Raw genomic sequence first — 16,025 nt, 5'->3', positions numbered from 1 at the left:
AGTGTTGGGCCACGCCTCTTAATCAGTGAGTTCAGGTGTTTCCTTCAGTCCCGTCCCCACAGGTGTGTCACCTCCAGCAGCAGCCCTGCAGTCTGCCTTCACCAACATCAGTGACAGAGCGTCTGGTTCTAAAGAGTCACTGAGTTCAGGTGCTGCTGGAATAGTGATGGAACAGGAAGCCACCGCTGCAACAAGTCAGCTGCTCAACTTTCTTCCCTCCTAGATATTCCACCATCAGCTGGAAGTGGGATTATTGCGAAGTGGAAGCGTTTAGGAACCACAGCGACTCGGCCACCAGGGGGCGGCAGCTGCCCCCCTAGAGAAATGCCTTGCTCCCTAGTTGCCACCTCAATTTCAGACAATTTATTTATTTATTTTTTTAATTGTGGCTGTTCGGAAACCCGCTGTTACGAGACTCAAATGTCCGAGTGCAAGTAAATGCAGCAAAAGATGACACTATTTAAGGGGTTGATAGATAGATAAATAAATAAATAAATAAATATTTCTAATGCCACCTTTTGGTTTTCTATTCAATGCTTTACTCATGTACCACAATAATAGAATGTTTTTGAGTTAAAATATCCTCATTTGGGGGTTTTCCAAGCAAATACTGATATATGGGATCGTTTGGTATTAAATCAGCATTGATATTTCTGCCACCCCATGAATATTTGTCTAGATCCGCCCCTGAGATAGATAGATATACTTTATTGATCCCAACCAGGGAAATTCTGGTGTTCCAGCAGCAACAGTAGAAACATATAATAAAGTTAAATAAAATAGAATAAAAGCTAAATATTTACAATAAAGACTATAAAGGCTAAAAACTAAAAATATACAATGAGGGCTAACCTCATTCTGTCCTCGTCGTGTTTCCTGAATAGAAAGAGCGCTGACATCTCGCTGGTGATAATGCACTCGAACGCCCACGGCGCCTCCTAAAGGAGCATGTCGTATATTTCAAATATCGGCATGTGAGTGACCTGTGGGTCCTGAGCAGGCCGTTTTGGACGTGCCGGGATATATTTATTATCGATCGCCGGCTGCATTATGCATGAGCCGTTTCCTCTCTCTCACTATGAACTCGCTCGAGGTAAAGTGATAATTGAGCTAATCAGGTTTGGATTAGAGTAATCACACCGTCTGGCTGCTGCATTAGTCATGAGCTCCGATGTGAGTGTGTGTTCTGCAGCGTTTCTGCTTCGCTTCGCTGGACTGAGGTCGTTTTTAACGGGCGGGCTGACGGGCCGGGCTTGTTAGAGCTGTCAGGCCGCGACGCACCGCCACCGGCTCAGAGCGGAGGCTGACTGACGCCGGCTTTGTTCACATGCACAGCCTCTCAAACAAAAAAAAAACCCCAAAAAATGCAAACAATGGGTGATTCATAAAAATGATTCTGCACCGGAGGCCCTGATAAGATAATAGATTTTGGTTTGTGGTGAGTATTAAACTGTTCAGATGTGGAGATTAAAAGATTCAAAGAGATGAGATTATAATACCGTGTCCAAATCATCACTACTTTTTTGCAGCATGACAATTCCTAGTCACTTAAATAATACTAAAAATGAACCCTTTCAAATCTGAGCACATTCACTATAAAAAAAAATAAAATAAATAAATAAATAAATAAAATAAATAAATTAAAATAAAAGTGATGCGCCAATAAGCAAAAAAAAAAAAAAAAAAAAAAAAAAAAAAAAATTACTGGAACATTATAAAAAAAATACCCTCAAAAAATGACAACAAGGAGAAAATTAGCAAAAAAAAAAAAAAAAACTACAAAGAAATTAATAACAAAAAATGTAATTACCTGAAAATTTTCACACAAAAAAAGTCTCAGGAAAACTATATTTAAAATGATTAAAATCTTCATAGTGAAAGGTCAGATGAGCCTGTAGGACAGGTGAAGCTGAAATCAGTTCCCATCTTTTATGAGGAATGAGGCTGAATCTCCATGCCAACATCAGAATAACATTTTCCACCAATCAGGACGCTGCATGCCAGCGTCAAGGTAACTAACATTTCCATGTAACAGTGAGTATTAAACTGTTCAGATGTGGAGATTAAAAGATTCAAAGAGATGAGATTATAATACCGTGTCAAAATCATCACTACTTTTTTATACCATGACTATTCCTGGTCACTTAATTAATACTAAAAATTAACCCTTTGAAACCTGAGCACATTCACTATAAAATAAATAAATAAATAAATATATAAAATAAAATAAAAGTGATGAGCCAATAAGAAAAAAAAAAAAAAATTACTGGAACATTATAAAAAAAAATACCCTCAAAAAATGACAACAAAGAGAAAATTAATCTCTTCTTCCTCTTTAGACTTCCTCCTTCCCCCATCTTCCTCTTCCTCCCTCGTCCCTCCCCTCCTTCATCTTCCTCTCCATCATCATCATCATCATCCTCCTCTTCTCTGAGGCTATGAGCAAATTCAGTCTGTTGCTCTGTGTTCAAACACGTCTGAAGTGATTACTCTGTTTCCCTTACATTCATTTTGGGAGAACTGTGTGTGTGTGTGTGTGTGTCTGTGTGTGTGTGTGTGTGTGTGTGTGTGTGTGTGTGTTGCTAACTGCAGCACTGAATAAACCTGAGCACCTCAAAAATAATCCGTTGGGATCAGTGGTAATGGGCGCCACTTACACTGATAAACACCAACACACACACACACACACACACACACACACACACACAGGAATTTCAAACAGGTCCTCGATGCTCTCCTCATCTTCGGGGCGATTATCCAAAAAGACTTTTTGGACTTGGGCCTGAAACAGCCTGCGTGTTGCCTTCAGGGTCGTCACGTAAACTCCAGCACTGTGCAGGAAGCTGCCCAGAACAGACAGGAGGTCCGTCATGTCTCTCTAAAATAACACCGTCGTCAACAAAACCCGACCCGAACCCATCAAGACGTGTCCACACTCCACCTCACACACACACACACAGACACACACACACACACACACACACACACACACACACACACACACACACACACTTCATTATCTCAGTCTGGGCAGCAAAGTGTCCCCCCCGTCACCAGCAGCATATGGACAGATATGTAAAGACTATTACACAAAATTGATGGTTAAATGCATCTAACACACACACACACACACACACACACACACACACGTGCATCATAATTGTTCATGTCTACGACTCTGCCTTTGATAACTTTCATCTATCACCGGTGAAAAAGATGGATCACACACAGCAAAGTACACACACACACACACACACACACACACACACACAAAACAAAGTCACTCTCTCTCACTTCATGCCTTCAGGGTGTGTGTGTGTGTGTGTGTGTGTCTTCATGTGTGTGTTACAGTGTGACAATGAACATCAATCTGTGAGGCTCAAAGCTCGGGCTGTGGTTGAAGATGATTCTGCTATCAATCACCCTGTGTGAGTGTGTGTGTGTGTACATGTGTGTGTGTGTGTGTGTGTGTGTGTGTGTGTGTGTGTGTGTGTGTGTGTGTGTATGTGTGTGTGTATCCGCTGTCTGAACTGCAGGGCCTGTTTGTCATGCTCTGACCAGATCAATACTTTGGTTTCAACACAACACAGAGAAACACATCAGTCCATCTCTCTTTCACACACACACACACACACACACACACACACACACACACACACACACACACACACACACACACACACTAAACTGCTCTATTGAATCTTTTCTGCATTAACACTAAAAGGCCTCACAACCCAGCATCACTCCTGTGACTCACCAGCTGTTTCTCGTATTAAATTCTGAAGAAATGATCTCAGATTATTTATTTCAGATTATTTCGGTAATCCCAAAAAGCCTCATGACGGTTCTGACTGGAGATGAAATCTGAGATTAAAATCTCACTGATATTTCACTTGGAAACCAAACGTGTGTCTCTCAGTGTTAGAGGTAAGGGGCACAGTATCTTCTTGAGTTTTTTGGGTGAACTGCTCCTTTACCCGGTCGGACCCTGATGACGGACAAGACAAATCCACGGAAAGTTCCCGCGATCGGATTTAAGCTGAGAAATTCCACTGAAGCTCTTAATCTGTGAAGCTGCAGTGTAGGGATGTCACCATTATAGATTATTGTCAGAGAAATAATCACGATTTTACGATTATTATATATTAATTAATTTCACACTATAAATGTATAAAATCACATGAACTCTCCTTATAGATATTCACGTTTCATTTACTACCATGCCAACATAACAAAAATAATATTCAGCTGCCCTTTGAAACATAAATAACACTGTAACAGTGAAAATAAATTACAATGTTACATGCTTTTTATAGTCCAGTAATTTTAGGCCAAAATTGGGGTCAACCTAGGACAAATTGCAAGAGAAGCAAACTCAACTGATTTTGTATCCTCAGTTTGTCCTGAGTGAGGGGGAAAAAAGTCCCAAGAAATCCCATTGGTGGAAAGTTTTGAAAATCACCTATTTATGACCACAAATTACCAAAAAACACTGTTTTTAACACACAGGGGAAAGGGGTTTGAAATTTGACTTTCAGATATCACTATAAAAATTCACAAGTTGATTACACACACAAAGACAAGAAAAAAAGTCAATTACCAGTTCTTTGAATTATTCTGTTTACACATGCATATCACACATTATCTGATTTGATATGCGCTAATAAGGAATATAAGGAATAAATGCCAGAACAGACATTTAAACAGTGAATTAAAAGGTTACTATATATATAGTAACCTTTTAATTCAAGGTTACTATATATATAGTAACCTTGAATTAAAAGGTTACTATATAACAGTGAAGTGGGTTTTGAGTCTAATTTTAAAGATATCTTCAGAGTTTAGCTTTTCTTGTTTCAAAATGTTTAGTTGGTTATTTTATTCTCATGTGGACGGTGTTTGTCAGAACAGGTTTTTCTATTTAATTTTATTTTAGTTTAATTGGTTCTGTAAGAAAACAACATCACCTCAGTTTGGCTTCGTTTTTTCTAAAGTCTCGTTTCACACTTTTACTTTTAGTTATTGATAATAACCTTGGTGTGTGTGTGTGTGTGTGTGTGCGCCCCGCCCACCTTGTTCCGCTCGAACAGCTCGCTCTGGATGGCCTTGAGGTCGGTGTCGAGCGCCGAGGCCGCCTGCCGCCGCTTCTTGGCCAGCTGCTCCTCCAGGTCCTCGGCCTGAGCCCGCAGCTTCTTGTTGTCGCGCTCCAGAGCCAGTTTCTCCGTCTCCAGGCGCTCCCGCCGCCCCCACTCTGCAGCGTTCTCCACCTGCAGGCGCTCCATCTGAGAGGGGGGGGGGGGGGAGAGAGAGAGAGAGAGAGAGAGAAAGAGAGAGAGAGAAAGAGAGAGAGAGAGAGAAAGAGAGAAAGAGAGAGAGAGAAAGTGAGCAGATGTTTGCTCTTCTTGCTCTCAGAGGTGTAAAGTTCAGTTAAAGGTGTTTGTAAGTTGAAGGTTTGAGTCCCCGGATCAGCAAAATGTAGGCGAGTGACTTTGCTTCCTCTGTCAACATTGTCAAAGTGCCCTTGAGCAAGGCACTGAACCCCCAGTTGCTGCAGTGGAGCCGCTCTGTGGCCGACGGCGGCGTCCTGGACAGAAACCCTGCTCTGCTCCCGTTGACAGACTCTAGTCTGTGGCGTCTCAGGTCCCTGATCAGCTGATCAGCTGCTTCCTGATCAGCTGATCAGGAGGCGGGACGGGGGGCGTTTTCTGGGGCGTTTTGTGGGGCGTTTTGGTTTGATGAGAGTAACGTCGTTCACACCGCCGGCAGCTTGTGCCTCCACCCTCACCCTCCTGTTATGTCCAGGGTCAGTTTGACCCCAGCCAATGTTGAACGTCTCTAAATAAATGATTAACATCATTTTTTTGCTTCATATTTAATGAGTGTTCCTAATGTAATGTGTTCTACTGGTTAAACATGAAATTCACATGATGATATGTTTTCAATGTCCTGTACACACTTTGTAACGCATCGGTTATAAATAACAAAAATCTGTACTTAGAAATAATATAAACCCATTAAAACACCAAAAATTAATATTTCTTTCCAATTTCAGATCAATCAGTGAGATTTTATGGTGATTTGCATATTTTTCCATAGTCGCCTAATAGGAATACTGGATGTATAAGTGTGTGGGGGGGTGGGGGGGAGTTATGTTTTATTTAAAGGGCTATTTAGGTCGTCAACAAAGAAACATAAAGTACCGACACATAAACTTTGGTAACAATTTTAGCTCTAATAATTTTGTGAAAGTTTAAACTGCAGGGGTCAAATTGACTCCAAACATAAAAGATGTTCAAAAATATGAACATAACAGGAGGGTTCAAATAACACAGAGTGAACCTGGTCCACCTGTGCAATGGAGACACACCTGTGTGAGGCATGCTGGGTAAGCACGGCTCCTCCTGCTCTCCCTCTCACTCAGAGAGCTTTCAGCCGGCAGCCCTGCAGGATTTCTCTCTCTCTCTCTCTCTCTCTCTCTCACACTCTCTCTCTCAGCGTCTCCTGCTGCTCTGCGGTTTCCTCCAAACCTTTTTTCCACGCCATCATCAACAGTCTGACTGTATTTCACACACATGCAGCCGAGTGTTATTCCAGCAGTAAAACCTAAAAACAGGTCGCTGTGGTGATTTAAGGCGCTGGAACCCTCCTGACCGCGCCGCACGCCGCCTGCGGCCGTGGAGGATAAAGGCGAGGCGTGCGGTTTGCAGCTTCTGTCGGGGCGAGGAGACGGCGAGTGGCGAGCGGCGAGAGGAGCCGAGCAGCCGGGGTAAGGCTGTCAAAGAGCCTGGCTTCACTTTTCCATCGCGATGTAAACGCCGCGATGCATTCTGGGATCAACAGGAGGGCAGATTCAGGTGAAAAATTCAAATCACCTGTTGAGCTGTTTGACCGAACAGCGACTTTACCCTCAAGTTCCTGTCTTAGAAAGTTTTTATCCACTGCAAAAAGTCCAAATCTTACCCAGATTATTTGTCTTATTTCAAGTCAAAATGTCTTATTTCTAGTCAAAATATCTCATTACACTTAAAATAAGACATGATCAGGTCAGAAATTACTTGTCTTTAGACAATTTTCACTCGTTTCAAGTAAAATTTGCTTGTTCCATTTCACTTGTTTCAAGTGAAATGGAACAAGCAAATTTTTACTTGAAAATTTGCTTGTTCCATTGGCAAAATTTGTTTCTTGTTTCAAGTAAATTTTCACTTGAAACAAGTGAAAATTGTCTAAAGACAAGTCATTTCTGAGGTGATCATGTCTTATTTTAAGTGTAATGAGATATTTTGACTAGAAATAAGACATTTTGACTTGAAATAAGACAAATAATCTTGGTAAGATTTGGACTTTTTGCAGTGTCCTCGTCATGCTGAGCTTAAGGTTGTTCTTGTTGTTTGAAATGTGGCTGCGTGCTTTGGACCTTTTTCTTAATTCCTCTGTTTTGAAGTTTTTTCATCAAGAGTTATTAAAAACATTTATTTATTTATTTTTTTTTGTGATGTTCATGTTTGACTTCAAATTAAAAACTGCATGTTTCCTCTCTCGTTCCTCTTTTACTTCATGAAATTCTGACCTTTCTGGGCGGTGATTTCCTCGATTCATGACCGGCATCGAACCTGCAAACACTTGATAACGACACATGAGATCACCCCCCACCCCCCCCCCCCCCCCCCCCCCCCCCCCCCCCCCCACCCTCCTCCCCCGTCCCCCTCCCCCTCACCTCGGCCCGCAGCTCGGCCAGCTTCTTGTCCATGCTGGTTCGGGCTCCCAGTTCGTCCTCCAGGTCTTCAGACATGCGGCCCAGTTCATCCTGGTGCATCTCCTTCAGCAGGTTGAGCTGGAGGAGAGAGACACGGCTGGAGGTCAGACAGGGACGAGGACGGACACACACACACACACACACACACACACACACACCTCCTCCTCAACAACAACAACGACGATTAAAAATAATCCCACATAAATCACAGCTCCTGCTGAATGTGTCGCGGCTCCTCTGGATGTTCATGACAAACAGCACACACACCGCTCGGCTCACCATCTGTCACACACTCGCTGTTTGTGTGTTGGAGAAGGAAATAAAAAGTGAAAGTGACGATCCAAATGCTGCTTCCCTTCTTCCTTGTCTGCAGCACAACACCTCCTGCTCAGCACCTACGTTTTATTCATGTTTGGCTGTGAAACTGTGGCTTTGGGTCGAGTCAGTGCCAAAATGAACCCTTTCTGTAACGTTTTTTATTATTATTATTATTATTTTATTTCATTCACTGAAAAACAAAACAAAACAACAAAAAAAAAAACAATACACTATAAACACAACATTCCCAAATCTTGAATGAAAGGGAGCAGAAAGAAGAAGAATCTCATTTAATCTGCCTCTTTATCCCAAAAGATCACTTTGCAGAGCACTTAAATAAAAAAAAAATTAAAAATTAAAATAAAAACAGCTGCCGACAGTCACATTCTTTTTCCCGAGTTTCAATTCAGTTCATACCATTCAAGCGTTCAACTGTCCATTTTTATATATATATAGGCTACTATACCTTTCATGACAGCGATTATCAAACATAACTAACATATTTCATTATATTTCCTTAACAAACTGGCTTTAATTGTTCTTTTAAATTTCACTTTTAACTTGGATTCTCTGGTTTCTTCACAGCTTCAGTGAAAGCTTCAGGAGGTGCAGAGCTGGAGCTTTGCACCAGGCGGGTCAGCGAGCAGCGTGACAGACAAACTCCTGAGATTCAACATAAAACGACGACGCTCAAAGTGGAATCTGTGGAGTCTGGCAGCTTTTTCCTCCCTGAGGTAATAAATTTACGATTTCTGTGCCCAAATATCGATATACACTATATTACCAAAAGTATTCGCTCACCTGCCTTTACTCATACTATGAACTGAAGTGCCATCCCATTCCTAACCCATAGAGTTCAATATGATGTCGGTCCACCTTTTGCAGCTATTACAGCTTCAACTCTTCTGGGAAGACTGTCCACAAGGTTGAGGAGAGTGTTTATAGGAATTTTTGACCATTCTTCCAAAAGCGCATTGGTGAGGTCACACACTGATGTTGGTCGAGAAGGCCTGGCTCTCAGTCTCCGCTCTAATTCATCCCAAAGGTGTTCTATCGGGTTCAGGTCAGGACTCTGTGCAGGCCAGTCAAGTTCATCCACACCAGACTCTGTCATCCATGTCTTTATGGACCTTGCTTTGTGCACTGGTGCACAGTCATGTTGGAAGAGGAAGGGGCCCGCTCCAAACTGTTCCCACAAGGTTGGGAGCATGGAATTGTCCAAAATGTTTTGGTATCCTGAAGCATTCAAAGTTCCTTTCACTGGAACTAAGGGGCCAAGCCCAGCTCCTGAAAAACAACCCCACACCATAATTCCTCCTCCACCAAATTTCACAGTCGGCACAATGCAGTCTGAAATGTACCGTTCTCCTGGCAACCTCCAAACCCAGACTCGTCCATCAGATTGCCAGATGGAAAAGCGTGATTCATCACTCCAGAGAACGCGTCTCCACTGCTCTAGAGGCCAGTGGCGGCGTGCTTTACACCATTGCATCCGACGCTTTGCATTGCACTTGGTGATGTGTGGCTTGGCTGCAGCTGCTCGGCCATGGAAACCCATTCCATGAAGCTCTCTGCGTACTGTACTTGGGCTAATCTGAAGGTCACATGAAGTTTGTAGCTCTGTAGCAATTGACTGTGCAGAAAGTCGGCGACCTCTTTGCACTATGCGCTTCAGCATCCGCTGACCCCTCTCCGTCACTTTACGTGGCCTACCACTTCGTGGCTGAGTTGCTGTTGTTCCCAAACGCTTCCATTTTGTTATAATAGAGCTGACAGTTGACTGTGGAATATTTAGGAGCGAGGAAATTTCACGACTGGATTTGTTGCACAGGTGGCATCCTATGACAGTTCCACGCTGGAATTCACTGAGCTCCTGAGAGCGGCCCATTCTTTCACAAATGTCTTGTTTCACAGTCTGCATGCCTGAGTGCTTGATTTTATACACCTGTGGCCAGGCCAAGTGATTAGGACACCTGATTCTGATCATTTGAATGGGTGAGCGAATACTTTTGGTAATATAGTGTATCTCAATAAAACGTGTGTCACTGGACATTACTGAACAAAACTGATGGAAATTAAAATAGGAAAAACAGGTATTTGTACTTTTGTTGTTGTTGTTTTTGTCGTTACTTGAATTTTGAGTATTTTATTTTATTTGTTATCTTGGGGAGGTTTCCTTGAATAAGCCCATTTTGGGTTTATTACCTCTCCAGCAATTTCTGTATTATTGTTTTTTGTTTTTTTTTATCTATGTAATTGTCTCTGTATTATGGTGCAAATAAATAAATAAATAAATAAAAATAAAGAAAATGGCTGGAGGTCGTGTGAGGGACTGTTTGAGGACACGGGGCTGTGAGCGCCTGCGGCTCTGCTCAGTCACAAGGAAAAAAAAAAAAAACAGCTTTTCAGAGGAAACTTGGGTTTGAAAGCCCTCGGCTGATTGGTTGATCGTGGTCACATGACACCAGCAGACCTCGTGCAACTGAAGGTGAGGCTGCAGGCGAACCAGGGAAGGTGACAGAAATCAGATATTGATTATCGGTATCTGTCCATCTCTACATCTGAGGAACCTCAGTAGGATTCAGATTCAGGAACTTTATCGATCCCTGCAGGGAAACGGCTCACACGCTCGAAACACACAGACGGGACAGACGAGGTGAAAAGGTAAATAAGCAAAAAGGCAAATAAATAAATAAATAAACAGGAGGTAAATATGAAAAAGTGCAAATGCAGAACGGACGGAGACGTGAATAAAAAGTAAATGAGCAGTAAAAAATGATCAAAATGTTTAACCCTTTATAGGGCAAGTGACTATTTTTGGTGATTTCAGAAATTTTCCATATCAGGCCCATCCCCTGTCTCAGTCAGTTCAATAATCATTTGGTCTTCACCCAGCCAAGCAGCAAAGATCACTCTACATCCCAGGTCACATGATTGTGGCATTTGACCAATCTCAATGGCTTTGATTTTCTATTACAAAATGAAAATTTTAGAAAAATGTCATAGAAGTAATAAAGTCCTGTCATGTTCTCTAATAACAGTCTAGGGTTGTTTTTTTTTTTTTTTTAATTTCAAAGTATTTCAACGAGTGCTCTATAAAGGGTTAAAGGTGAAGTGGATGAAAGTGAGATGATGTGGCTCCACAGTAAACCAGCAGCTCAGATGAAGTCAGAAGACAAAACTATAAACAGTAAAAATGACAGTAAACACTCGACGCGGCGTCTCCTGTGCGTCTCCAGGTTTCCCCTCCTGGTCTGAAGCCAAACCGCGGCGTTTGTGCGAGCTCTGCTTTTAGCCCGTCGATGCACATCTCACCGAGACGAGAGCGGCCTGGACGCCGGCCGATCGATCCCACCTTCTTATCGGAGCTCGTATTGATTTCCTTCACGTGTAAGGTTAAGCGCCCTTTGTTGGATTTTTCCAGAGAGAATTCAAGCCTGTTTCCTCCTTCTGTGTTTTTTTTAATTCATTCAGGAAATCAATAAGGTGTTTTTTTTTTTTTTTTTTTAATAGCCAAGGGCACGTAGAAAACATTTAACAGGGTGAAATTTTACCCTCCGACCTGGTGAAGCATGATTTCATTTATTTAAAATGTAAAGGCAGACTGGGCAGGGAAACACCGCTGTGCTTCCTCGTGCTGAGGAAAAGAAAAGTCCTCAGCTTCATGCCAAGACAAAAAAAAAAAAAAAAAAAAAAAAAAAAAAACAGAAAACACATTTATAACTCCTAAAGGCCCTTGAATCTGATGCTCTGATGTCAAATGAACACATTCTGTTATATTTGAGGTGCTGATGGAGGAAAAGAGGCATTTTTAAGTTTTATTCTTTTGAGAATTGAGTGGAATTCATCTTTATCACATTCTAACCAGGTGGGCTGCCCTCCCTGTTTAAACTACGAACTGCACCTTTAAAGGTCAGCTGGGAAATTTAATAAGCAACATATTTATTTATGTGAATGTGCAGCATCCCGTGTGATGTTCAGGGTGTGCGGGACAGGCGAAGGTGACCCGCTCTCCGTCTCTGTCCCGCTCCTCTGCCTCCTCCACACCTTCATCACCTCTCCTCCGCCCTGTCGCTCCTTCATCTGCCTCTCCTCCTCCTCCTCCTCCACTGACCCCCCACATCCTCCTCCCTCGCTCCTTTCTTTCTTCTTTCTTTCCCCCCTGATCCTGCTGCTCGATCGGCCCGGCCGTCAGAGCCTCACCTGCTGAGTCCCTCCTGTTCCTGCTCAGGCTCATACTGCCCCCCTGTGGCCAAACACCGCAATGACAACTTCTGACTAATTGACTCTGACAAACCTCTCTCTCTCCCTCTCTCTCTGTGTGTGTGTGTGTGTGTGTGCACGTCCCCTCAGGTTCAGGGGTTTTTAAAGTCCTCGAGGTCCTGAAAGGCGCCTGAATGCAGCCTCAGACGCCTTTCACAAGCATTCACAATCTGATCCAACATCACTTTCTGGTCATTTCTTACTAATTTTGGGCCAGTTCTTGTAATTTGATTTTCTCATGCTGTTGAAAGAAAAGGTCAAGTGAATTTCGTGGGGAATAAAAAGGTGACAATAGCAAAAAAACAAACAAACAAACAAACAAACAAAAAAAACTAAACAACTAAAAATCAAAAACTTAAAAATTCTAGAAAGAAAACTATAATTATAATTATTAAAATGTTATATTTAAACATCAGATCAGTGGTGCTGGATCAGCGTCAGACTTCTTGTGTTTAAATGCTTGTTGAAAAAAAAAAAATCTCTCTCGGTGTCTGGCTCCCTGTGGGACTAAACCCCCTCAGATCTGGGCTGCAGGTGCTGGAGGTCGACTTGGGGGTCCGGAAAGGAAAAACGTTTGAACCCCCCTGAGCTGGACGGACTCAAGAGTCAGGATTCAAGATCAGACGTCGTGTCCCGAGCAGAGAAATCCACTGAACAGACGATCAGACTCATAAATCACAACACAAGTAATACTGATATTGGTAATATATTGGCAAATTACTGGTATCAGCTGATATCAGCTTCAGAATCAACACTGGTTTCTGTCTGGAAACTGTTTTTACTTGATTGTGAAATTTGGCGTTTCTGTGATCTTTTCCTCCAGGAGTGACGTTAAAACAATAATTAATGTCAAATTCCAGTTCTTACAAAATTGGATCAGTACAGGTCGTTATACAGCTCCAGTCGAGCGATCTGATTGGACAAGAGGGATTCAGTGAGTGCTGATGGACAACACAACAGCACAACAACAACAACAACAACGATGTACATCGTAACAAACTTTGTACCACTGCATTTCCAAAAAGCAGCATGTGGGGAAAAATTATGAAAAGATGCCAAATATCATGATGGCACTGCATTTTCACTCCAAAAAACAAAAAATCATTACATGTGAACAGGCAAAAATGAGAATTTAGGGGATGAATTCTGGTCTTCATAAGTATACTAATACAAAAACGTGTGTGTGTGTGTGTGTGTGTGTGTGTGTGTGTGTGTCCCTGGCAGAGCCTGTAAGACCTGGATGTTTGAAGGTTTTATCTGCAGAAATCCATCTGTGGGAGGCAGAAATCAAACAAGATCGCATGAAGGGAGGCAAGAGGAAAGGAAAAAAAGGAGGTGTGTGTGTGTGTGTGTGTGTGTGTGTGTGTGTGTGTAAAATCACAGGCAAGTAGGAGCAAATGAAGGACGTCTCTGCCTCGATTTGAACTACCTGCTCAACAGAAGTGAGTTTGCTTTCAGCTGCCAAACAAAGTCACTTTACAAAATGTGAGTTTGTGGTTGAAGCAGCCGCCTTATGATGTTCTGCTTCTCAACACTCAGAAACCACACAGCTGATAATTGGCTGTGGAAAGCAAAACGTTTCCCCGCTTAGGGACTATTTTCCCTGGCGGAGGAGGAGGAGGAGGAGGAGGAGGAGGGAGCGTTTCAGTGTGAAAAAGTCCTGAAAAGCCAACAGTGCTGCTGCTTTTAGGAAAACTCATGTGGAGGACTTTATTCCGCTGATGGAAAACTGGAGTGAAGAAAGTGTGAAGGCTCTGAAAGTTCATGTTCATATCGTAGTGGAATGAATGGAAACCAGCGGCTGGAGGAAAGGGAGGAGGAGTGATGTGGCAGCTCTGAAACCCCACTGCTCGCTCTGGGAGGGGATCAGGGTTCAAGGTGAGAGCAGATCCCTCCGCTGAGATCTGAAACTGATTTTTTTTTTTTTTAAATTCCCTGTGCTGTCGTGGTGGAATCAAGACTTTTAATCAAAATTACCAGAAGGTTCCTGCACTGATTCCAAGTTTGACCGCCTGGAGAAGATTCAGAGGGCTGTACTACGAAGCAGGTTCAGTGGGTTAGCAGGTATGTTGAGTCTAAAGCCAGGCTTTCCTGTATCACGAAGGTGGCTCTCTTTTAACCTGGCTAGATCACCATGGTAACCTATGCTTAGAATAATCCCAGGTTAACCCCGGCTTTAAAAGCGGCGCTATCTCCCCCAGGTGAAATCACAAAGTAATTTTTGTCCGGTGATTGGTGACACATATACACAATGCAGGTCTACTATTAGTGGTGCACAGACTTCACGTTTGTTAGAAATATCCCGTTGTATCACAGACTTTGTTATAGCAGCCTACTTTTTTAAAGGAAACCCTTTATATTATAACGGTGACGTCACGGCATCCGAAGGTGATGATTGGACGGGAGCAGCCCGTGGTGATTCAAACGCACTCCAAACGCCACTTATTCCCATTTAGAAAAAAAGATTTAACAAAAAAGGAGCAAACAAACATCAACAGAAATGGCTCCATAATTCTAGTTCAACTTCAAATGTAACGAACAATTATCTGAAACCACTGACAAGGAGCTCTAAGCAGCGTAAATAGTGGTCAAAATTGTCATGTAACCATGGTAACCAACCGACACTGCTAGACTCACCCACACACACCTTCAGTCACCTGACTTCACCTCAGGCTTTACCTCCAATTCCTAGACAACACTCCCATAAAGCTACTGAAGTTACATATTTCTAAACTAAAATTCATTCATTTCGTTTTTTGTGAGAACGAGTTTTAACCGTTTGGAAGCTGAGCAGATCGGCTCGACCTCTCACTTCAACAAGGGAAAAAATCCATGAGCAACTGAGCAAGAAATGACCTGAAAATTATAATCTATTAGTAAACGTTTTTCAGGAGTTTTTTTGTTGCTTAATTTATGTATTATTTGGTATTTTCATGGGTCATTTTCTAGTAATTTTTTATTAATTTGCAAAAAATTAGTGAAAATTACAAGAAAATGACCTAAAAAAAAAAATCATCAATGATATCATCAAAAAGCTAGGGAAAAATTTACACTATAAAAACTATATTAACAATTTTTTTTTTTAAATTGTCTTCTCTGGTTGCTTGATTTCAGGTCATTTGCTTGTTTGTTTTTGTTTTTAGGGCCTGAGCCCTGCCAGGCAAGGGCCCTATTGTTTTTCTGCCATTTCTTTTTATTATTACGTGTCTTTAACCCTTAATTTGATCCCCTGAACATGCTAAAAAACTCACCAAATTTGGCACACAGGCCAGGTCTGGTGAAAAATTTGATAAAATGGAGAAACTGACCCCCAAAGTGCAAAAATGTGCTCTCTAGCGCCACCTAGGCACACTAAAACAGCCACTGTGGCCCACAGGAATGTGATAGAAAGACCAAACAAAAGCCGAATTATAGATCTCATCAAGGCCTACAAATCACACGCAATTTGCTTTTCAAAATAAAATTCACGCCCAAAATTTCACTTTGAACAAAATCGATCTTCTCCGAGGGCGTAAATGGAATCGGCTTCAAAAGCTAATACATGAGGACATAGTGCTTATCAAATCTTATTCAAGATTTCGTTGTTTTTCGAATGGTTGGGATTTTATAAGCCCTCAAAGTTGGAGTTGCAAATCCTCTTTTTTTCCCATGGACTTTGGTGGGAAGACGCAGACACTTGGTTCAACTGAGG

At 42.1% G+C, this 16,025-nt stretch overlaps 1 protein-coding gene across 1 annotated transcript in view; it reads right to left on the bottom strand.

Annotated features, from left to right (window-relative positions):
- Nucleotides 1-16,025, bottom strand: part of ccdc102a (coiled-coil domain containing 102A) — a 141,856-nt gene that overhangs the window by 27,370 nt on the left and 98,461 nt on the right. The window contains exons 7-8 of the mRNA XM_030048451.1: nt 7,715-7,831; nt 5,073-5,282 (exon numbers count right to left, since the gene is read on the bottom strand). Of these exons, the coding sequence (XP_029904311.1) occupies nt 5,073-5,282; nt 7,715-7,831 (327 nt within the window). The remainder of the gene's footprint in view (nt 1-5,072; nt 5,283-7,714; nt 7,832-16,025) is intronic.

The sequence above is a fragment of the Myripristis murdjan genome, chromosome 3, assembly GCF_902150065.1.
Source record: "Myripristis murdjan chromosome 3, fMyrMur1.1, whole genome shotgun sequence".
Lineage (NCBI taxonomy): Eukaryota > Metazoa > Chordata > Actinopteri > Holocentriformes > Holocentridae > Myripristis > Myripristis murdjan.
Note: the sequence above shows the minus strand (reverse complement) of the source record. Positions and strands in the feature narration are given on the sequence as shown.